At 42.1% G+C, this 25,268-nt stretch overlaps 1 protein-coding gene across 8 annotated transcripts in view; it reads left to right on the top strand.

Moving 5' to 3' along the window:
- The window catches only part of ltbp1 (latent transforming growth factor beta binding protein 1), an 88,215-nt gene that overhangs the window by 27,224 nt on the left and 35,723 nt on the right, over positions 1 to 25,268 (top strand). For 6 of the 8 annotated variants that reach the window (XM_035605923.2, XM_047335029.1, XM_035605922.2 and 3 more), the window contains exons 4-10: positions 691 to 842; positions 9,427 to 9,597; positions 15,200 to 15,505; positions 15,964 to 16,265; positions 17,148 to 17,250; positions 19,673 to 19,732; positions 23,107 to 23,229. In XM_035605923.2, the coding sequence (XP_035461816.2) occupies positions 691 to 842; positions 9,427 to 9,597; positions 15,200 to 15,505; positions 15,964 to 16,265; positions 17,148 to 17,250; positions 19,673 to 19,732; positions 23,107 to 23,229 (1,217 nt within the window). The remainder of the gene's footprint in view (positions 1 to 690; positions 843 to 9,426; positions 9,598 to 15,199; positions 15,506 to 15,963; positions 16,266 to 17,147; positions 17,251 to 19,672; positions 19,733 to 23,106; positions 23,230 to 25,268) is intronic. The other 2 variants (XM_047335031.1, XM_035605925.2) reach the window with 1 other exon arrangement.

Here is a 25,268-nt window from a genome sequence, read left to right as displayed (position 1 = left end):
TGATAGATGAGGCGGTGGCTTTGCGTCGTGAACTGTTCCCTTTGTCTCCTCACTTTCCTCTTTCCACTGTTTTGATTTTTATTTGATCAGTCGATAGAAACTCTACAAGTTTGTTTTTGTGTGTGCTGTTGTGAACTGTAACCTGGTCATTCTGTTGGTGCAGTTTTTCATCCTGTGGTGAATCCTCTTGTGCTTCTCGGTCAACCAGGTCGTTTGCCATTTTGTCGTCTTCCTTTGCTCTCCTGCTTCTGAAAGTACCCAACTGTTGATTTTGGCAAACCAGCTTCCTTTTTTTGAGCCTCATTATTTTCTTCTCCTCATACTGACAGACAACTCCACCTCAATCTAAATGACAACTCTGCGCCAAATGTGAGCTTCTTTGTGAATGAACTAATGTTGAAACAACACACAGCTGCACAAGAGACATTTTGCAGCTAAGTGTCCGTCCAATTACTGTTGAACCCCTGCAATTTGGGAACTGAAATGGCTGTATCTCACACACACTTCTTTCTACATTGATGTAAACCTACTCAAACAAAAGATTTTAATGTAGTTTCCGATGGTTAATTTAAAATTAAATGTGCTCTCTAACTACTAATGTCTCTTATTTACAGTTTCATTGGCTCGTGTCGCCGGTCCATTTTCAGAACTCTGCATTTACTGTGATTGTGTTTTCCTCTTTCCCTCCAGGATCCGCCCGGTGCCCATCCACCCAGCTCAGAACCAGCAGTATGTTTTGAAGCCCAAATACTACCACACACACACCACGCACACACAGACGCACGTTCAGTCCCAACCAGAGAGGCCAATCCCCCTGAGAGTGGGACACAACCCCTTCCATGGTGAGTGAGAAGAGGGATCATGGGGAAGTTTTGGAACGTTATTTTCAAATGCATTTCCTGTCATTAGTCAATTTCCTGTAGTTCCCAAAGACCAACTTCCAGACATGAGATAGATAATACATCACAGTCACAAATGCTTGTATCATTGAATACGGGAAGAAGAAAAAACAGATGTCCGAAAGGAACAAAAGCACATTAAGAAATCTAAAATGACATATGTCAAATTGGTGAGCAGAATTTAAAATTTTATATTTGTTGTCAGCAGATTACAGTATTTTAGCGATGGTGAATTTAGGAGAAGCAAGTTTGATTTAAACTGACACCTCTGCAGATAAAATTACTGGTCTGTGGTTCAGATGGGGCTTGCCTCCATTTTATCAGAGGTGGACAACTGTGAAGTGCCAATAACTGTCTAGCAATAGAAGGAAGTTATCACCTTAATGGACTGAATCAAGAAAACCACGTCCCAGTTTAAACCAATTCTATCAGCTGTGAGAAAAATCGATGAAAGCGTCTCATCACATAATAGGCCGGTCAACCACATCATTAAAACAGATAACTGCTTTTAATGTTTTGACTTATTGGTGTATGTGTTTTAAGGGATATTCAATGGTGAAGGAAGATGAAGAGATTTTTAAATAATTAGAGAGATACATCAGTGAGATATGAGGGTAGTTTTTTATGTAGTTCTAGTAATAAAAATAAAATAAAGCAGTGGTGTTTTGTTACGTCTCTGCAGGTTGTACGTTATCTCGACATCCCAGGAACGCTGATTGGCAACTTCTTCAAATTTGTTACATAGGTTAATTTGGACTCAAGGATGAAGTGATCCGATTTTAGTGTTTAAAGGTCAAGGTCACTAAAACTGGCAAAGAGTGTACAGTATTCCTGCTCGTGTCTGCCATAAATCTAAACCAGTGGCTCTGTGCTGTTCCTCCGATGGAGTTCGGGGGCTCTGCTTTCTATTTCTTCCATGTAGAGGTTGGCCACGAACGGATATACTGGTAAGGCCTATTTTCATGGCTGGCCTTGATAATGTTAAGTACTTGGGACCACCAGTCTGTTAGAACAGAAGGAGTCTCTTGGATGAGAGATGAAAAGTTTTCAAGTACAACTCAGTCTAGTTGTGCTCAATCCAACTTTTGTTTTTTCCTAATTAATTTCCATGTGAAAGCGTCCGTTTACAGTGCTGCTCTGTGGCGAAAATATTTGTAGAGAATCAACATCTGCAAATAAACTTTTGAGTTCAACGAGTGGCTCAATCAGATATGCAGGCCTCCATCCAGAGTCGGAGCAGTAGGACAGAGTGCAGAGTGCTGTTCAGCGGGTCGAGCATCAAGTTCAGGAGACTGGCCAAGTGAGAAATCCTGGGAATCCCGGGAAAACAGTTACATATTCTCGGGAAGTAATCATTTAAATTACAGGAAAACCTTCAGCCCGAGTTTATATACGCAAATGGACACACCACACAAACGTATGCATGCACACACAACTCATCACATCTGCTCTGACACTGACGGTATGGGGAGACTGTGGAGTTTGCAGTTGGGCAATAACAGGATTTGTTCAAATTGCAGCTCCAGCAGTAATGGCATAAAGACTTAAGCATTGCCTGCTGCTTGGGGCTGTCGAAAAACAGGGCCGACTCGAGCTCCACCAAAAAGTGTTTTTTTTCCCCCTTTGCACTTCTCACATGGTTTCATTTCAACAAATGTTCAAATGACCCAATATCTCACCAGAAACCATGGATTAGAGAAAACATCAGAAAACTGAAAACAGATTTGTGTATCAGAAGTTACGTTTTTATTTACTTTCCTCTCACATTAATCACCACACAACACCTCAGATTTATCTGGTGTCCCTGTAAATAAAACTTGAATAGAGCTGTGGTTCAAACCAGCTGCAGCAGCTTCAACAGCAACACGCCGCTCAAACTCACACACACACACACACACACACACACACACACGCACACACACACAATATTCATTATTATTATCATCTAATGATGTCATATAGCACAATATATCAGTCAGGGGGATCAAACCTGTACTTAAATACTTTAACTACAGTTTGCTGCTGATACTTAAATTTACTTTTGAGTGAAGTTGGTCTTTTCATGCAGGATTTGCAAATTAGTATTTTTTTAGTGCTGTATTGGTACTTTTACTTATTTATTAATGTACATACTCCATTTATCTGGTGGATGAACTGAGGTAGACACAAATAATTGTTTGAGAGGTTCAACAATGGGGTTGAGATGTTTGTGGGTCCTGGTACCAAGAGAATTCAGACACAGAACCAAGATGTAGAACCAACATCGACTCGAAATCAGGCTCTGCTGAGGAAGTGTAAGCAGTCAGAGTGTCTGTCAGCATGAACTGAAACTTAGGTTCATGCTTACCTTCCTATGACAGATCCCATTGTCTGGTTGTACTCTCCTTTTTATTCATATGTGAGCTGCGCAAACCTTTCAGAAAGAAACGTTTTTTTTAAAAATCGGCCAACTTTGGCAGATGGTCAAACTCTTACAGATCAACAACAGCCATAATTCACAAGCTTGTGGTTTGTTATTGTGGCTTGTCATAAAATCAAGGCCAAAATGCAACGTTAGGCTGCAGTATGCATCTATGAATAAGTCAATATTTTTCAAAGAATCTGTAGACTTCAGTCTGAGTGGTTGTGCCTCTGGCCACAGCCAGACAGACCAACGGAGGGATATTAATGGGGAGGTCAGCAGACAGAATAGTGTTGGTGCTTGGCCTTGCAGTGCTGCCGACTCGAGACGACCCAGTCCGGGCCACAGGTCAAAATAACCTCCTAGGCTCAGTTTAATTTCTGCAAGCAGTATGTAAATGCCAGTGAAATGGCCTGACATCAAAGTTGCAGAAGCAAATGCATACAGAGTGGTGAGAGTCCAGCCACTGAAATCATTCACGTTCAGTACATTTGTGGGGAAACCAGAGAGAAATTACTGGTTTTATATATGGCTTCCAAATAAATATCTAGCGATGCCCTGTCTTATTTCAAGCGTTGCCTTATTTGAAGTACAGAACATGGCCTACAAGAATGTGGCCTTAAATACTCCGATGATGTTTATACTGAACCAGTACTCGAATCCAAATGAGACACCACACGATTCACCATAGTGTGACAAAAATATCTAATTGCAAGTTTTCTGACCTATATTGTGATTTCAATTGCAAGTATTTTCTATAAATTACTGTCCAGGCCTGTATCGGTTATATCAAATGTCCACTAACTCTGACTTCAAAGTTAGTTTCCACATGTAAATGATCTGGTTAAATGATACATCTTCTTGCCTTGAGGGGTTGACAGTGGTTTTATATTTCAGTCGGTGCAGGAAAAGTTGACATCAAAGTTAACTTACTGTATCTGTCATTAAATATATATACAGGGATGGGGTTTGGTAGCATTCTTGTGTCAAATCATATCAGCAGTGACAGACACTACAACTCAGGGGTTTTGGCCTTGTGGTTAGCGCGTCAGTCTCCCCTACCTGAGGCTGCGAGTTCGAGCCTCGACCAATGCAGTCAAAAAATCGACAAACAATCTTTCTCAAAAAATTGCTTACTGCCCCTATAAGACACTCATTTATATGTTGTCACAAAATGCATCTCCATTGGTCAGCTCACAAATATAACTGCGTGATATTGTTACCTTGAGCTTCATGCAAAATCAGTTTAGTTTCCAAAATAGTATTTTAGCGAGCGTAGGCTAACAAGTACCCATAACTAACACAAACACACAAATGCATTGTAATTTTCCACACAATGACGCAGTTAAAATTTTGCAGAATAAAGACTATATATGTATCTCGGAGAGACATATCCATTTTCACCTTTTTAACATCTAGCTTGAATGCATCTCAAATTGCGGAGGTGATTCGAGCGAACAAATTTGAAACCCTCTTGAAAACTTCTTGGACGGATTCACACGCCGCTTTAATGAGATCAGATAGCTGTCCGACCCGCCCGTGTAAATGGGGTTTTAAATTCAACTTCAACATGAATATGTAACTAAAGTGTAGCCCACAAGCTGCTCAAATTACTGATATACTACGAAGGTTTAACTGTGAAATACCTCTGAATTTGATGTCAGGCAGATGCCAGTTCTATTAAAGAACTGCAAGAAAGAAACATGTTCCTTTTGACTGTGAAGTCTTGTTACAGAGTGGTGGTTCTTAATCTAAAAATGAGAATTTGACAGTGAGAAGCCTACAGAATACTTTGTATTTTGTCATTGTCTTTGCAGAATTAGGAAGCATCAAAACAAAAACAGGATGTAACACTCCATAGCTATCCATTAAGGTGGCATCAGAAAAGTGGTGTTTCCTGTGACAGAGGGCATTCCGCAACAACATTCTCTCAGCCTTATTCAGCGGTTGTCCAGAATTTCAGTTCAGGACAGTGTTGGCCCAAGACACCAACCTCTGGTTGTTGTAAGCCTACCATCTGCAGCCTCAGATTTCGGTTCTTGGCTGACAGGAGTGGAACCTGACGCGGCCTTCTGCTGTTGTAGAACATCCACCTCAAGGTTGAACGAGTTGTTGATTGTGAGATTGTTCAGTGCTCACCACAGTTGTAAAGAGTGGTTATCTGAGTTACGGTAGCGTATATGTGTTAGCACCAACCAGTCTAATCATTCTCCTTACCATTTAAACTCTATGTTGATGTTTGATGTGAACATAAACTATAGCATCTGACCTTTATCTGAATGGCTTTCTTCATCGCGCTGCTGCCAGCTAATTGCCTGAGTGGCTTATTAAATTAATAGGGAGGTGTCCCAACTGAAGTCCCAACTGAGGACTTCATCCCTGATGAAGTCCTCAGTTGGTGTATGATCTTACTTTAAGATAATACATCAGCTGTATTTGTGATATATAAAAAAAAGCAGTGCACACAGATATCGCATAAAAGTTATACTTTACTTCATTGATAAAAGCAGCATAGTGAAATAATCATGAACTCCTTGTTTGACAGGTTTACAACATAACTTATTGCTTCAAGGTATTTAACTGATGAGCCCTAAATGGAAACTTGATGATGCAGACTATCCCAATGCACCGAGGCCCCTCAAATCCCTCCATTCTGTAAACCTCATCATTATCACTTTCTGTTCATTTGCTGAATTTCCCCTTGTCAAACAGGAGACTTGGTTTTCAGGCCATCTGAAGAGTCTGTCAATGTCTGTTAGAGCAGATCAGCATGGCCTCTCATTTCAATCACAATATACTGTAGTGTACTGTACTGTACTGTAATAGAGGTTCTGTTCCTGAATTGTTGCCCTTTCACTCTTTGATCCTATGAAAGTGGCAGCAAGTTTTTCAACTTGTCATATCAAAGCATTTCAGACTTTGTTCGGTCAATGTTTAACACTTACAGCAAAATTGTGTATCAACAGATAGCACTTAAGGCCTCTGCGGCCACATTAATGGGAATACCACGGCTGTTGCATTTTTTTTGCCCATCAGGCAGTCAGTGCTACACTTTGCTTAAGTAGCATACGTGTTTTTGCTTCTAAAACAAGAGGCCCACAGCCTTTCTTTCAGCCCTGTCCCATGTGACAAACAGCCTGTCAGCAACTTACTTTGGTAGCACATCTGGGAAAGTTATTCCCTGTCTCCCCCTAGCTATCCCTCAGCTCTCCCACACTGCCAAAACACCCTCAGGCAAATGTTAGTAGTCTTAGCCCTGACTGAGGGTTTGGGCAGAGAGGATCATCTTACCATCACCGCAATGACCAAAGAAGAATGCCATGATGGTGTGCAGTCAGAGTAGGGATTTCTGGCACTTCACCTATTCCTAAGGTGCAAAGAGTAAGAAACTCGACTTGAGGTCAACTTAACAGTAGAACCAATATATTTCAAGTATGTTTTAGCTTGTGACCTGAACCTAAAAACTGAGAAAAATGACATTACCACCTCATTAGCTTGATTCAAACGCTTCTTTTCCAATGACTTGATGGAGACCAAAAGCCAAAGCACATTGCCATAACATTATTGGACTCATGATAGACAATTTAAAAGAGAGGATCAATATTGATGCAGCTGAACTAGAGCTCTTATTTATTCAATGCATGCTACTTCCTCGTCAAATGTGTTATGCTAGTTGTGACTATTGAGTTTGGGGATAATTGGGATTGGACTACAGAGTTCTACAAGTTCTGCTAAGCTAACTTCTTTGTAACTCCACATATTCATCCTCATCATCTAAGTCTTTATCTTCAGCAGAAACAGATGCTGACGCAAGTGAAATCACTAGAGGACATTTATCAGACTTCCCTGAAAAAGGAATTAATACTCACCAAGAATAGCAAACAGACTTCTCCAAGCACCGGTAAAGTGAAGATATCACGGTAGATTTTCGATACTCGTACCAATTTACTTGTACCAATATTATCACTTATTCCGCTCAGTATAAAATCCATTCAAAGGCGTTTTGCCACAAAATCCATCCAGCTACTTGATAATCAAGAGAACATACACATTAACTTTCTACAAGTAGTTAACAGTCAAGAAGTGCAGCAACATGGAAACTTACCCTTCTTCTCCTTCTAAGTCAATCCTAACTTCAATCTCTCTACTGCCATACTTGTCCTCTATGGCTTCATTTTTCCCAATTGAAAACGCCAGAAAGAAAGAAATTACCCCCCCCCCGACTTCAGGGGGGGGGTACGCTTCCATCCGTCGCCACCACACTCTCTTTAACCTCTCTGCAGTCTCACCCTTCAATTTGATTGATGTCTGTGTTGTGTCTGCGATGCTCCTCTGACTCCCTTTCCATATGCTCGACACAACCTAGGAGCTCTGCCAACAACATGTGCATAGAGGCCTAGCAGTGCAGTCAGACGAGGGAGGGAGGGTTTAGGGGATTCAGAAAATGTTTTATCATCGCTGCGGCCGGGCACCTGCTGCTCAGAGTCTTGTCACAGTAGTTTTGACATGAAAGGATTTTTATGATTCCTATCATTGTGTCGAACATTCCATGTAGGGAGACATACCCCAAACAATACAGGGCCAGTTGCAACTGTTTTTGTTACATGTACTCAGCTGAGACTTTCCTCACCAGAAAAACAGCAGCACTGGTCATTGGGTCAAAGACATAAAATGACCTGTCTTTACCTAACAAGTGACCCTTTGTGGCTCTGTGAACTATGACTGTCAAGACAAAAGTTGCAAGTGGTTTCTTTAGCTAATGACTATGATTTTCCCCATACATTAAAGACATGCACAAGTTATTTAAAGTGTCAAGGGACTTTTACAGATATCTCTGTATGAGTTAAGATCCAAAAACACTGGATCCTATATCTCCTATAATGCAACTGGGTAGCATCTTTCACCCACCCACCCGTATGTAAAGATGGTCGATATGAGAGCTCCCCATAAGTAAAGGCAAATCATTTTGACTGCCCCCTGGCGGCTGGCCGCAGTATGGGTCATAAACCCAGCCCTAAAAAAGAGTAATCAGTAATGATTTTATATAATTGGTGCTGATGTTTTAAACATGGCTCATGGATTGTTCGTGACAAAGAAGTGACAGCCTAGTCACAGTCCATTTTATTTAATTTTTCTTTGGAAATAATCTTCCCACCAAAGGAAAGTATGGAATGTGAATAATCATATATGGATGTTTATATACTCTGAAGACGCTGAGTGCTGCAGACAGAGGTTTGGACAGTACACAGCGATGCCAGGCAGCACAGAGAAGATAAACAAAAGATCATTAAAAGATTAAGAAAAGTATGACAGAATTAGAGGAGAAGGCTCAATGTAACTGAAGTGTATTGTTGCACCTCAGGGAGAATAAATATTTCAGGTAGTTTGAGAAAGGATGCAGTACTCTTCACTCTTCTCTCTTTCCTGTGAATCTGCACCGAGGGCAGGGTTTTATGAGGGTGGGAGGAAGACGCAGCACACGGGGAGACGAGTAGATAAGCTTTTGACTTGTAGTGCTTCCAAAGGTTTCGGGCGATTGTGTCCTGATCTGGGTGTTAGTCACAGAAAGATCATTTTTTTCCTCCTTTATTTGATGCGTTAACGTTGATATAACTCAAAGGTAAGAAGTAAAGAGGAAGAAAGAATGGGAAGAAAAGTGAAAAGCAGGGAGCGCAGACACAGAAGCTGAAGGTGGCATGCCCGCTGTCTGTTTTGGAAGGAAGCTTGGTACGCTCATTTGCCAATATCCACCTCTCAGGGACTTGCAGTGTGATGAAGAACTGGAAGGCATCCCAGAGTTTTGTTTGCTGACTTCTGTCTCTCCCAGATTTTTTCTTTCTTTTTCTTTTTTTTTGCCGCTCACGTTTCAGAGGCGCCACTGGACTTAAGATCAGTGGAAGAGGAGTGGAAACAGACAGTTGGTAGTATATAAGTGGAGGGAGGAGCTCATGTCACAAGTTTTTCAAAATCCTACAGTGTACATAGATTATTTGTTTTTGTTTTGACTGGAGCCTCACCACCCGATGGAGACAAGCTTGAACCTGAAAGCGATTTAACATTTTCCAATGGATCAAAGATTAACCAGATTTCGTCTGCTCTTCCTCCTCCTCCTCGTGGTTCGTGCAGCAGTCGGCAACCACACAGGAAGGATCAAGGTGGTCTTCACACCCACCATCTGCAAGTTAACCTGCATTGGAGGCAGATGTCACAACAACTGTGAGCTTGGAAACACCACCACCATCATCAGTGAGAATGGCCGTGCCACCGACACCCTGACAGCACCCAACTTCCGAGTAGGTAAGGGATCTTTTCTTACTAACTTAACACACGCGCACACACACGCACATGGAAAGCACGTCTGATGAACTCATCAGAATCTTTTGCTTAATCATATCTGACCTTCTGTCTGTAATTTGTCAACACTTTCATATTAACCATGGTTGCAATGATTATGTGTAAATGTAAAAGAGACATTAATGGAAAGAAGAGTGACAGGAGAGGCAGATGAGCGAGGGGGGGGGCGACTTTCAGGAACTGGGCCCTCTACCAGGTGAGCCATCAGCTCCCCCTCCCTGATCCCCTGATCTCTTTTTTCTCATGTTGACGTGATGAATCACACATAGAGAATTATGATGCAGTCAGACTTTGCTCAGCTGTCCAACCACTGTCAGCGAGGTGTGATCGTCACGTTGTCATTTTGGGAAAGTTTCTGAATTTGAGAAAAGATAAATCAAGGCCTTAAAGATAGAAGATATAAATACACAGGGGTTATTGAAAGTGCTTGAATTTATTTATTTAGTGCATAAATTTAAATTATATGTGGACATGTTTTTTTAACTTATATAATAGGCTCTGTGCTGCTGTTTGCGTGTTTGGCTCCCGTTGTCTCTGGCTCTTCATCTCATAACTAAGTCTCTGGGCTATATTCTAATGCGCTAAAGCTCACGGTGCAAGTACTTTAGGTTGTGTCCAAATCCACCTCTGTTAGTTTAACTTGGGAGCTGGACAGGACGATGACAATTCGTTCAGTCTTAAACTAGCAAAGACACCTGCGTTGCTCTTTCACACATTCAAACTTCTCTCTCTTTTAATTTTTGTCTGCGAGGTTCTGCAAAACCTGATAATTTTTCATTTAAAAAATTCTTAGTGTAATTAACCTTGACCTGTTTTTCAAACTTTGACGTATTGGGTCCTAGAATTACAGGGAATTGGGCCAGGAAATTCCGTAAAAGTCCTTGAATTGGAGGGCGTGGCAACCCCAATACTGAGGCTTTAAACATATCCACCAAGTGTCCGTCTGTCTGTGTTCTGGGCAGACAGAGTTTACACTGATAGGGATATTCCCATCGGACTGACAATGTATTCAGCAATGTGTTTGAAATTTGTCTTCGTTTTCCCTTTCAAATAAAGGTCAGAAGAATGGATAGAAATGTCAGGGTTCAATTCAAGTGGCAGCCCATCATGCCGTTTTAAAGTCTCCAGTTTAACATCTTGGCTAGGCGCCAGCTTGGTCTTTTAAAAACCCCCAGAAGTAACCACATTTTAGAGGAGCAGGGGGTGGGTTTGACTCACAGCTCGCCCACTGCACATCCACCTACACCTGCGACCTTCCCCCGATTGGACAGTACTAGCTGTCAATCACACGGTATCCATGCCCCCAAGGCAATGCATTTGGGTGCATGCAGTGCTTTATCGTCTACTTTACTCTAAATGTGACCATAACTTACAAAATTAACATCATGCTGCATTGAAGAAGACTTGAAACTAGAGATTGAGACTATAAACTCCTCAGGAAAGTGTTTACTGACGTTATAAATCAAGCGAGAAGTAGAGTAATCTTTTCATACACGGATTTCTTTGTCCAACCAGTGGAGTTGTCCTCTGCTGGTCATTCGAGAGAATACAGGTTTCAGTTCACTTCCGCATTGGCTTCACTTTTTTTGGACCTGGTAACTACGTACATTTTTTATGTACAGTCTATGGGTCAGTCAGAGTCAGTAGAGGACAATAAATGTTCCCTCTTTTCCCTTATCCATATATACAGTATGTCATTGGTACCTTGGATCACAGCTTTTAGTTCTCTTTAGGAGTTCAGGTCGATTGTCTGTGATGTTCAGGAGACACTGTAGCATTACAGAAACTGGTGTAAATGTTGTTGGACTTGAAAGTGTACAATAATGTAGATATCTGAGGCTATCCTGAAACGGCTCCTGTGTAATGTAGCGCATGAGGTGGGTTTTCTGTAATGTGATGCACAGACCCGACCAACTGTGTCTGGACCTGCCTCAGTCCTTACATGGAGCAGATCGGAGTCTCCGGCCCCTGACACATGCAGGAACATGGGAAGCGCAGAACAACATGAATTCCTGTGTGACTCAGCTTCACAAATTAGTCTAACTGGAGTTACACCAGTGCACAGAGAAAGAGAAACCCCCCTCCCACACACACACACACACACACACACACACACATCAGGGTGTTAAATGTGGATGGCCTGGAGGGATGATTTCTCCTGTTTACTGGAATAGATTTGTGGTGATGTCAGGACTCGCTCGTGGCAGGTAAATCAATTCCTGTGGTGCGTTCGCTTCAAGGTCAACGTGCAAACTTTGACCAATGACCAAATGTCATTATAGTGATCTGACCTCTGAGAAGAGGGTCACACTATGGACAAAGCTATCATTTTTTGGGGGGGAAAAAAAAAAATGTATGGTAGGTTCAGTAGTTTGTCCTATTTTCTTTTGGGGCTCAAATAAAGAGACTTCAAATAAACCCAAAATGTAAAATAAAGCACTTGACATATCAGCAAATATTAAAAGCTATAGCTATCTATAGTGAGAAAAATTAAGAACAGTAAATAGATATTCATTATTTTTTACAATCAGCTGGTGACATTGTGATCCTCAGACAATGTTGCAGAACCTGCAGGATCCGAGCGAAGGTAGAGAAACGGAGCTTCAGACCCGTGAGCCTGTCCGGGCTCGCTTCATTTCTCCTCTGCCCACAGTCTTTCTTTCTTTCCTTCCTTCCTCTCTTCCTTCCTCCCTTACTCCGTCGTTCGCGAAAGAGCCGAGGCCGAATAAATCTCCCTCGTCTTGTTTATCATACTTACCTGATGAGAGCAGCGGCGAGGCAAAGCGTGTTGATTTATGAATGAGTGGAAGGAAGAGGTGGATCTGTTCAAACTCGCCCACAGCCCATGATGACACGAGGGGCTAATTAACCGAGATTTAAAAAATCAATAAGATACAGCTTGAAAATACATATATCAGGGTTTGGACAGTTTTATTTATCAAACTGAAGGAAATTATGAATTCAAAACTGTAGAAAACTTTATTTTTATTGTGTTATATTTATCATTTATTTAAAATGATCATTATATAACCATGGAAATAAAGTTAATTTCCTACCAAAGGCAGCCTGGTTATATATTAGATAGATGCCTCAGGTCTTTCAGCAGCTACTCAGCAGAAAAATGCTGCCTGGGACACGAGCCCAGTTCTTCCATCCATCTGTCTGATCAGCCCTGCTGGCTGTGGCTCTGTTTTCTGTTTATTTTCTCCCTTTTCTGTAGTTATCTAATGTTACCTTTTAAATGTGTCTAAATGACTGTACATTAAAGTACTATTAGTACTTGTACTACCACTTGACTTTTCCAGTGGATCAGACCTTCTACCTCTACTCCACCATGAATCAGAGGGCAGATATTGCACTTTTGAATCCACTACGATGATCTTATAGTTGGCATGGTGAGCTTCGTATTTACTGCTGCCGTGTGTCATGTTTTCCTGGTGCTTTTTGGAGTTGCACATTAGAGTAAATTGCCAAACATTTTCCGGCAATCTCAAGAGTTTTCCGGTAAAGCAGGTCAGCTGGAAGCTGTTAATTTTTGGTTGGACCAGACTCTCGTCTGCGTCGGACTCGCACACCGATGACCCTGGTTCGCAGACCGGCCAGAGCAGGAAAATCACAACAAAAACTAAGAGAGGATCAAGCTTTCTCCAGAATTGCTAACTGCCCCTTTTACTCAATGAAAATAGACGGGTCCAGGCACACTCAAAACTTTGGAGAACTATGATCAAAATGCCGTTTTATGACATTATCAGTGACCAGGGCAACATCAGTGTGTCATTGTGTCATTAATGAATAATATAATACTTATTATTTGACTCTACTACTGAGTTTTCATGTTGCTACTACTATCATGACTATTACTACACACAGAACTTCTTTCACTTCAAATGTGTAAACTATGAGCCCACTTGTTCTGCAGCCATTACAACTGCTACAAATTTAAAACACATTTAAAGATTGTAATGAAGGAGGAATTCTGGATCCTCACCCTGAAGCGAGATCATACATTTCCCGCAGAATATCTGATCCTGTTCTATTTCCTGTTTTTTCCTCATTGTTTCCCATGACCATATTGTTTCTGTAGACACATTTTATTTAACTTCAGCAGACGCTGTAGGAAATCTTGGTCTTGGCAAAGGTGAGGCGATAACTACTTGGCCAGTCGGTGATAGTTTGTTGATAGCAGAAAATATTCGGGGAATGACTTGATCCCGCGTATTTTTTAAATTGGACATTTTCAGGCTGTTGTGTGTGTATCCCATTTGGCCGGCCGCAGCCCCCAGAGAGTGGGTTTAAGTGGTGTTTTTCCAGCTCTTCTGGCATATTTTCTCCCAGGTGAGTGCAGCGGCTCGCCAAAGCGCCGAGAGATTTCTGGCCCTCGGCTCTGGCTTTCTTTATTAAAGACGCCTGTAGCTGCCAGCTCATTTGTGCCAGTTGCAGTCCAGACGGTTTCAAATCATTTACAGTTGAATGAAAACAAATAGAGTCAGGGAGGGGGGGATGTTGGAGGTGGGTTGACTGTGGAAGGGAAGGCAGGAGGGCTTAGAGGACAAAGACAGGTGTAGCACTTTATGACGACTCAAGAAAGCAACTTATCATGGTACATATTTACATTATCACTTTCTCCGCTCGGAGAGTTTACGCCTTGTAACAGTGAGGTAACTGTGCCCCTCTCTTCACTATTGGCTTCTTGTATAAGCACCACACTTCTGTTACTGCTTGATTTAAAGCCCTCTGGTTGAAAGAGAGCTGCAGCCTGTTCGGTGTGTATGAATCTGGCACCTGTTGTGCTGTGATTTGGTCCCCGATGTGTGGGAACTGCAGGATTTACATAAGGGTCAACACTTGACAAGTTGTCCTGCAGAGGCAAACCATCCTGGCCTTCGTGTCCGCTGGTTCAGCCCTCATGTCGTCTATTAAAATCCTGGAACGCACAGACTGGGATTAACGCACTTATACCATGGCCATTTGCCAAAGAAAACTTTTGCCATGTGTGATTAGATTGAAGATATTCTAAAAGTCTATTTTTGGTGTAAGTGGGCGCGCTCCTGAATATCAGGATGAGCTCGTCCTTTATAATCTCTTGGGAGGCAGAAGTCAGAAGCCTCCGCTTGGCCTCCAGCTCCACCCAACGTGGAACCTGCAACACGGAACACAGGACACACAACGCAGCTATAAAACCTCAAAGTAGAAGAAGAAACAAGTCAGTCGCCATCTGCTGTTGTGTTACTGTTAGATACTGGCACATTAATTTAGAACAGCAAACAAACACGTATGTCATTAGTTTTCGGGTTAAATTATCCAGTTACTAAGCTTTGATCCCTTTTCCAGCCAATCAGAATCCAGACTTCTCCATGGGTGGGTGACAGTCACGTCTTGGATGTCCTGAGCATTATATTTACCTCCAAAATACATCTCACGAAACCACACAAACCTAACAGCCCAATCAGACTACCATGCAAATGTGAATCCAAACACACTCACGAATGTGTTGATAATGGCCTAAAAGTCCTTTGTCTTGGTTTGTGTTTATGTCTCTTCTCAGTGGTTTGTCACCTTCCGTGTATGAATGGCGGCAAGTGCAGCACCAGGGACAAGTGTCAATGCCCTCCCAACTTTACTGGAAAGTTCTGCCAGATGCCAGTTCAGAACGGACACCAGCATCACCAGCAGCACCAACAGCACCAGCAGCACCAGCAGCACCAGCAGCACCAACAGCACCAGCAGCACCAGCAGCACCAACAGCACCAGCAGCACCAGCAGCACCAGCAGACGGCCGGAGGGTTCAGCCAGACTCAGGTCCACTCCACTCACACATTGCCCCTGACCTACAGCAACGGCCAGAGCACTGGTGAGTTAAAGGCGACGCCAGTGGTCTCAGTGAAAAGTTGTGACCTGTATGGAAAGGAGGGCTGGAAAAAAGTAAAGGAGTAATACTTTCCTATTCCTTATCGCTCAATTTTCTCTAAAGGAAGCGTGTTTTAGTCCATTTCCTTCAAGTCACGCATTGCAGAGGCTTCACGGAAGATTGTGTAAAAACACAGTTCACAAATGTAAAACTACAGCAGCTCATGTTAAGTGGAGGTAATTTGTGGTAAATGGGCTAAAACAGGTGTAAACACGTTTTCTTTCACATGAATAACAAACTTCTGTGTCTAATATTAGATTAGTGTTTACTGCACAGTAAAACAAGACCGTGACAGAACAGAAAAAGGATACTGCTCTCCAGAAATACCCACATTTCCTTGTTTTTTTTCAACATCGCACTGTAACAGTTGTGTTCCTCATGTTTGTCCCATGCGTCTCCAGTATTCAGCCCCAGCGTCGTCAACATCCACATCAAACATCCTCCGGAGGCCTCGGTCCAGGTCCACCGGGTGTCTCACCTGGACAACTACCAAAACAACGGAAACCAGCTCAAAGGTTCCCAGTCCAGCTCCTCGTCGTCCACCAGCTACACCTACCACCACACAGACAGCAGCCAGAAGGTCCAGCACCACGGCTACAACATAGTCTATCCCAACCAGCACGACTACCAGGTTCCTCAGTACCAGCCCGTCGCCTCCAAGAACACGTTGGGCCGCTGCTTCCAGGAGACCACAGGCAGCCAGGTACACTTGTCAGACATTTCGACTGTACTGTATGTTAGCTCATTGCAACTCAGGAACATCTCATGGAACAAGTAAGACCTCATGGCAAATAATAAAAAAGATTCAAGCCCTAAAATGTGCAGTTATGTCCCTTAAGCAATACGTATCTGTTAAAATGATAAGGAAACATTCAAAGCTTTTTTTTGTCCTTATGTCCTTCCCTGATGCTGCCATCTAGCATCCATCACCATCATCCAGCTTAAGGACAGAGGCATCAGATCCATAAATACTATGGCTAATTGATTGTTTCATCATGACTCCGTTGTTGAATGTGGCTGGAGTCCAGCTTCTGACCACTTTGCTCACACACACACCGGACACACACACACAAACACACACACACACATACACACACACACACACACACACACACACTGGTGAAATGCGTTTGATTTACTGTGCCCTGGTCGGGTCGTCAGAGGCAAAGACACCAGTCAAATGCACTACTCAGCATGATTACACATGGATAAGGACCTGAGTATGAAATAAACCTTTACAGCCCCTAAGTTTCATGATTAATTGTCACAAAGTTACGTCTTCTAACAAATCAAAATACGATTCCTCCATCAATGGCGACAGTTAGGGTTTGATATGAAGCATCACCACCAGAGTGTTGAGGCAGATCTGAGTTAGGGTCTCGTGGTGTCGTGCCAGACAAATAGAACTCCCTCCCCCAACACACTTGTAAACATCACACAACAAGGCTTTTTTTTCACGTCGGCATCCACATGAAGAAGTAATAAAGTAGTGCCAATCAGTCAAAACATAATTTTGTATTCAAATGAAAATGATAAGTGATCCTCTTCCTCCACCGCCCTCCTCTCCCACTGTGTCACTTTCCAGTGTGGGAAGGTTCTGCCAGGCCTCACTAAGCAGGAGCAGTGCTGTGGAACCATCGGGACGTCCTGGGGTTTCCACAAATGCCAGAAATGTCCAAAGAAACCCTGTAAGTACAGCTGTTTGTTTTGTTCAGGCTTTGTGTCTCTTTTGACACTTGATTTATTCTTTTTCTCTTCCAAACCTCTACACGGCCCTGAACATCCGCTGCCTTCCGCGTGCTTTGTCCTAATTACATCCCTGGACACATCTGCAGTTCTGTCAAATAAGCGGTTTCTACATGTCAGTAAGGTTCTGCGTCAGACTAAATGTGCACATTTTCAACAGCCTGATAATAAATCATATTAAAGGCCCTGGATACATACTTTTTTAAATTTTTTTACTATTTCAGTCTGAGCTAAATTCTCATTATCACACATCATTACTGAGGTTGTTCTTAAAATGAACCCCCACCAGGTTCACACCTGTTTCCGGATGTCGGAGAATAGTTCTGTGTGTGTGTATAAAGACTTTAATGTTTCCAGAGGGAGCATGTCACTTGAGTTAGTATCTGTTGGGGCTGAGGTTAGAAAAGTGAAAAAGAAAAAGAAAAGAAGTGAGTTTACCAGACCTCTGCAGCCTGTTCCTCCTCTCCGCTAGCGGACCATACTATATTAGATGCTACTCGCATGTCGCACCCTAATCTCCCACCTAGTAAACATGAGAGCAAACACTGCAGGTTTCAAAATGTCCCAAAGAAATGCAAATGTTTTATGAAGAAGGAAATACATTCAACACATTTGTTATACTGGAAACTGAATGTAAGTCATTGTACTTGAGGAGCTTAAATTTTATTCTGAACTCTCAACCTGTGTGTGTGTGTGTGTGCTAATTCTTGGAAACAGTTCTCATTTTTAGCGCACTGAAGGGGGCTCGTACGAACCCACCACACGTCTATCAAGATTAAATGACTATGTCCACATCCTGTGGCATTAGACTACAGTGGCTTTAAACTAAATCTGATTATCTCTCTATCTGTGGCCCCGTGTGAGTTTAGGAGTTCACATTATCACATGAACATGTTACAAAAAAAAAAAGGCAGCTGCTTTGTGAAGTTGACTCGTAAATACTACTCCGCCTGTCAGACAAAAGTGTTAAGTCTTCGAAAAATAACCCTTTGATGACATCATGGTGATCTTACCCCCTAAAATAAGTCCCAACAAGTGTCTCTCTGCAGTTTTTTGTTGTTTTTTTTGCCTCGGGAAGCAACAGGCAAAAATAAAGATGCTGAGCCAGAGCAATTAGGAAACATAATACAAGTGTTGTTATGGGTTGGGGTTTAAAAGACAGGTGACTTTCACCCTGGGAGTTATTTCCAGAGAGGAAAAGCACTGAAATGCCTGACGCGGTACCTCGCAGCTCTTTTTTAGAGAGGTTGTTACCCAGCTAAACTGAGTGTGTGGGTGTGTGCCTGTTGGGGGGGGGGGGGTTGACGAGGTGGTTGCCAGCCTGAATGTGGCTTTGCTTTTTATGTAGTAGCAAGGTATTCAACCCTACTCCCTTTATAGATCTATGGAACCTTTGTCTGAAGCCAATGTAGTGGATGTAGGGGCATGAAAAGACACATTATGGTGTAAGAGCTGTAGTTCCTTCTTCCAGCTCCCCTGAGGAGAGGGGTGGTAGTTTTAATGTGAACAGTTCCATAAATAGCAAATTACAGAAAACCTACTGTATGTAACCCAAAATACATATCGCATACACAGTTTGGTTGTTATGTGTAACAGTACAACTGAGATCGTTTGCTTGGACACCAAACATTAGCACAGCTGAGCATCATAGCATCTATTGCTCATTACCACCATGAGATTGACTGGACACATATTTCAGTGGGAGTCATTACAAAGCCAAAGGTTTGTCCTTTCCCCTGTTATCCACAGAAACAGCAGGGGCATGAGATCCCCCCCCCCCCCCCACTTTCAGTAAAGTGTGAAACACCACATTGTGCCATGGAGCCACCGGTAGCTGGTAAATAAATTGGCTTTACCGCTTAAACAAACAAAGCCTTGTTGTTTCCTGTTGAGCAAAAAAAATATCAATCTGCTTTCAGGTGCCACCTCCCTGCTGGTGCTTTTGTCCCCCAGTTACAGCAGTGCCTCGTCTCCAACCCGCTGCAGAGACTTACACAAGTTTAGGAGTTCTAAGATTCTACATTGTTGCGCAGAGGGATTATTATTTTCGAACGATGATTAATTGGTCCTCTCAGTATTGCAACTGGCGTATGTAACCATTGTTTCAAACAGAACTCGTAGCATTTTGAAATTTTTAACTGTTTGGTGGATCAGCAGTACGACAAAAATAACACGAGATGTGAATATATCAGAGAAAATTGACACTATAACTAAACACCTTCCTCCCAGAAAGAGAGAAAATACACAGGTGATGGTGGTGTCATGTGTGTTTATCATTGCTTAATCCTTCATAGAATGTTTGAATGAAATGACTGACATCTTTGTCCCCTTCCCTTTCTTTTATTCTCCACCTTCTCTCATTAGCTATCCCTCTGATAGACTGTCCTCAGGGCTACAAGAGAATCAACAGCTCTCATTGCCAAGGTAAGAGTTTTTGCAATGTTGGCTCAGTCCGTCTTTCCACCACTTTGGGCTGAATGAAAATACTATGTAGATTCCCTACTCACCTTCCTGGTCACCAGGCGATGAATCCATAAACTTTGGTGGTCCCCTAACTTTGCCTGTGGTGCTTGTTTTCACCCTTTTTTGTGAAATACTGTATGTCAACATCTACTTGATGGATTGGCCCAAAATGTTGGAAATGGGCTGCCTTTATAGAGAGCTTTTCTTTTCTCATCGACCACTCAGAACACCCGAGGAAACTTTGGTTTGAGGAGCTGGGGATTGAACCACCAACTCTCTGGTTAATGGACGACCCGCTCTACCTTCTGAGGGTTAAAGAAATGATTATGGCAACGGAAAACCAGTTTCAGTGTTAATCTAAGTACCTGGTTTATATTAAAGACAGAAAAAAACAAAATGTCCCTAATGGCAGAAGCTATTTGTTGCAAACTAAAGTGCAAAGCAATGAAAATCATGTGATATGACTGAAAGTATCCGGATTAGCTACTAAATGGACCTCGAGGTGAGATTGTCTTTTTCACTGCTGTTTTAAGAAAGACAATTTTTACATTGCTCAGGTTGAAAGTAAGAGGCCAGTTACCTGTTGTTCCTTACAGTAACAATAGAGGGTGCTGGACTCACCGTCAGCACCAGTCGTGTGGCTCAGTGCCATGGTAACCACAGTGTTTGCCAGCTCTGTGGCTGGAAGCAATGGACTCTAACAGGAGAAAGAGAGGGCCTGCCGCTGGTTCACACTACTGCCAGACTGTACACACTGTGTGTCTGTGTGTGTGTGTGTCTGTGTGTGTGTAAGTGTGTAGCCCTATACTTGACTATCCTGCGAGAAGAGCTGGAGCTCACTCTAAACCACCACATCCTTTTCTTCTTATTTATTAGAATCATCATTTTCTAACAGCCACTCTCGCTCTTGGACCCACACTATGTGCACTTGGTTTGGCTTCGACGTCTCTGTGTTCTCTGTCTTTTTGTTAGTTTTTAAACTACATCTAGAGCCTCTTTATTGTTGCGAATTGAATTTTAAGTCAGTGTCATGCCTTTTAAGTAATAAGACACAAATATATTGTTTCCTTCCTACGGTAAAAACAACCTCCGGCAGGCCGGTTACGTGTTAATTCCAGTAATCCTTCCAGAAAATATATGTAAAATGAATACGTGAGTAAATCATCATAATCATTGTCGTTCTCATTATAATGACATCGTCATTACTCATTAGTGATACGAGGTTCTCTCTGAGCTCTCGTGCCCTCATTAATTAAGACTGCAGTTTAGATGCCCCCTCTTTTTCAAACAACCATTTCAGTTGTTGTGAATCTTTCATATCCATCATTTCATTCATATTGTTTGTATCAATAAACAAAAGACGACGACGGTCCCATTACAGGGGACAATAAAAAACAAAATGATTCTCATCTTCACTGTCTCCTAAATCACCCAGCGGACATTTTCATAAGCATACTGACCTGTTTCGATTTGATGAGACGAGCCTCTCAGTGATCATATCCAGCTTCACAATATTAAACCATAACATAGTAAGGTTAGTATATTAACCTAGGCCCATTTTGTTTGATATCCCATTTGAATATTTGTTTTGGTTTGCCTTGTGTCAGTCGTAGGGACTTAGCCCGGTGATTCCGACCTTCCATTGAACTTCGCATGGTTCCCATCACGTATCGCCTGTTAGTGCTGGAGTTACACAAATGGCACTTTTATGAACAGCGTCACTCCTCGGGTGCCTCTCGTGGGTCCAAGCCCCAGCTGCAAATTCAGGAACTGGGTGTATGGCAGCTCGCCAGTAACTCCAGACAGTGTCCAGCCTGCACAGTCAAGAGGTGCTGATGTGTCGTGCACAAAATCCATATTCTCATCAAAAAAGGAAAGACAAGAAGAAATGTGTGAAATGCACGATTTCACTTTTTATACCACTCATAAATACAAGACAACGTTACAGTGGATCATTGTGTTAATAGTCTAGTGTAAAACAGACCAAGGACAAAAGAATCCGGTTTAAACATTCCTAGATCTTTTAACAGGATTCACACAAAACATTCAGAAACACCTCTGCTCCATCCCTGCACCAAGTCTTGCGCAAACCATTTCAAACAAACACATTTCCAGATTTGGGTTTCTCTCATGTACCCCTGTTTTTTTTCCCCCTGTCCCACGGTCTAATCTTTCTAAATCTTGTGAGGCTATAAACGTTTCTTGGATTTTAGTAAGAGGATAAGAACCACACCAATAAAAGGCCGAGCAAGTAGGCTGTTAACAGCCTCTTAAAAAAAAATACTGTCTGAAAAAAGTTTGTGCTCCCTTTCACCTGTAAACTGGACGTCACAGCGGGATACAGACATGACTCACAGTCTGTGATGTGGGCCAAGTGTGTTCTCACTGAAGGAATCTGACTTACTGAAAGTTTTCACATTACACAGTCGAGTTTTTAAAACATCGCCAGTGAGCTGGAAGAGGAAAAATAAAGCAATTCTGCAACATTTGACTTCAGAGTTCTATCGGCTTCTCCACAGTTTGGATGGATTGCCATCAGATTTTGGAAAGACAATCATGGTTTTCTGCTGATAATTCAGTTTTTCCTCTAGTGCCAGTGTGAGGTTAACACTTGTTTTTTCTTCATTACTGAGCACTTCATTAGGAACACCACACTAATACTGGGTGGTTCCTCCCTTTGATCCTAAAGCAGCCTCAGTTGTTGGAAACTTTCCTCTGAGTGTCTGTGACGGCATCACATCATTTCTCCCATGAGGACCAAATGCCAAAACCAACAATGCTTTAGTCTGACTCTCAATACTTTATGACTTCTGGTCCCAAGAGCATTGATTCTTAATGTAGACATTTTGTAAACTTCAAACTGTCATCACAAATATAATATTGACATCTACACATTTCTCTTCCAGCTTTTAATGTGTTTAATAATTTTTTAATAAGTCTTGAAAGGTATATTGTGAAGTAGATGAGCCTTGATTCAGTCTCCCTGAGGTCTGTCCCCGGCACAATGGCACAGTCGACCTGCTCACGTAGCATTGTTGCTGCCACCTGTTCTCTCCACTGAAGGGCAGCTGATTATTCGGAAGCTGGATTCACTCACTTGCTCACTGCGATTCTGCGCCGTGTGTCTCTGTTTAGAGAGCAGAGGCTTAATGTCACATAATGTTAGGAAGTGTTGTGATATTTCTTCTGCAAAAAGAAAGATTTAGCTGGTCGGTTGTTGTTTTTGGTGAGTAAAGTAGTAGTGAAACTGTCTGTGTCCCATCTCACATTTTTAGGAAGCCCTTCGAAAAATCTGTTTGTTGATTGTGATTTTTATTTATGTCCATGATTCACAGATTTCGATGAGTGCCAGCTCCAGGGAGCGTGTCCCAATGGAAACTGTCTGAACACCGTGGGCAGCTACAGGTGCATGTGCAAACCCGGCTATGTCCCCGACCCCACACTCACCACATGCATATGTAAGATCTACACTCCAACATTTTCTATCACACTTTCTCACTGTCTGTCATCACCTTCTCACTCCAGAACATCCCACAGTGCAGTCAGACTGAGCAGAAATATTCTTTTGACAGAAATGAATGTATTGCATATGCATGACTATCTCTTAAATGCAGATTTCCAGGAAAAAACAACAACTAATCTATGAGTTTGATTTTTCCCATCACCTTATGATAGAGGATATGGGAAATTTGAGTTTCATTATAATACCTTGCACCTGCTTCAAAGTACAAGCAAGAGAGCAAAGGCTGCTAGGACTGCTGCTGAAGCAAAAGTGTGTTTGATGATATACATATGAATGCATTGCATGGATAAAAAGCATGGTGTTTATTGTTTAATCGCATTTCGCCTAAAGCATGTGATGCAGGGCAGAACATATTGACCCAACATAATTCTGAGGAGGGAGAGAAAGAGGGGGAGTAATCCGTGATCAGTCTTGAATATGATCGATCAGCTTTCTCTATTGTTGTTTTCCTTATGTGTTGACAGGTTGTGAGTATGTATTTCCCTGGTTTTGCAATGTACTGTAAATGTGTTTGTCTGCATACTGTAGGCGACAGTGTTGTCGTCGAGTCACTCAGACTAAGTCTGAGTGTTAAAAACTAAATTTGAAGTCAACGTAAAATGTATTTTGGCGTCTTATCACTAACTCTCAATGGGGGTGTGCATGTGAAACCTCATGTAGGCTGGTCAGCACATGTGCCTGCCCTTACACGAAATTGTATATGTTACAGTGATATCAGGGTTTTTTCATACACATTCACGGAAACGTTCTGCTGGCAAATCATCAGTAGAGTAGTTGTATTGTGTATAGTTTTGTACAAACAAGAAGTGACATAAGTACAGTAGTTGTGTGATGGACAGAAAAAAGACTGCTTGATGATTGTCGAAATTTAAAAGTCCTACGCATTTTTGGATGCTGCCTTCCTGATGGTAACATTGGAAGATGTGGGGTGACGGTGTTCCCGACGCTGTTATACAATCCAACAAACTTCAAGTCTGTTATCTTTGAGGACTTTTTCTGTATTTTTGTTTTCCTTTTCCCCTCATGATGAAAAGCATACAGTATCCACTGCATGATGCTGCAACCACTATGCTGCTGTTTGGCAAATGTGATGCGCAGCATTACGACCAATACGCTTTATTTTTGCCTTATAAGACATCAGAAACATTAGGTTGGTGAATTCCAGTCGGCTGTCAATTACCTTTTTACTCACTAGTGGCTCAATCTACTCAACCTGCCATAAAAGCCACAATACTGGCACAACACTGAATGGATCATTTATCTTCTGGCAGCTTCATCCCATTTTTGCAGACAAACCACTCTTTTTTTTACCTGCCTCAACAAGGCCTTAGCCTATTTGCTTATTTTGGCCTGATTGCTCTGTAGGAAGCGAGTTTACTTTGCTCCTGGGAAGTTTAAATATTGAATATTCTTTTTATTGCTTAGGCCTTACCCAAGGACTATGCCTGGTAATTCCTTTCTGTAAGTCTTTGTTGTTTCTATTGTGACCTAACAAAGATGTTTTAGGGATGATATGTCTTTCTTAGTGGATTCCTGTCTTCTATTGAGGCACCTCAATGATGATCAAAGCAATGTCAGTTAGTTGCTTGGTCAGTCAGGTGGTCCAGACTGAAATGAATCACCTCCCTCCGTTCTGTCCTCTTAACTTGTACGTCTGCTAACATGTCAAACTAAACATGAAAAACAAACAAACTGCTAAACATCATTTTCCTAAAATGTTGAACTGTTCTTTGACATCTGAAGTTTGACTTTTAGACCTAATTGCCTGAAAACCTGTGTCAGTAACTGTTTAGTAATGTGGTTCTGGTTCTATTGTGATGTTGAATGGAGCCACAAGGTGGTGCCTCCCTTGGTTTGTGTTGGACTAGATCCGAGTGCATTGTGCACACTTACTTACTATGATTGATGTTTCACCAGGCTGAACTATTCTTTGTAAAGAGTTGGCACATGATACAATGACTATGTTCTACCGGT

This window comes from Scophthalmus maximus, chromosome 10 (assembly GCF_022379125.1).
Source record: "Scophthalmus maximus strain ysfricsl-2021 chromosome 10, ASM2237912v1, whole genome shotgun sequence".
Classification (NCBI taxonomy): Eukaryota; Metazoa; Chordata; class Actinopteri; order Pleuronectiformes; family Scophthalmidae; genus Scophthalmus; species Scophthalmus maximus.
This window is presented reverse-complemented; position numbering and strand designations above follow the sequence as displayed.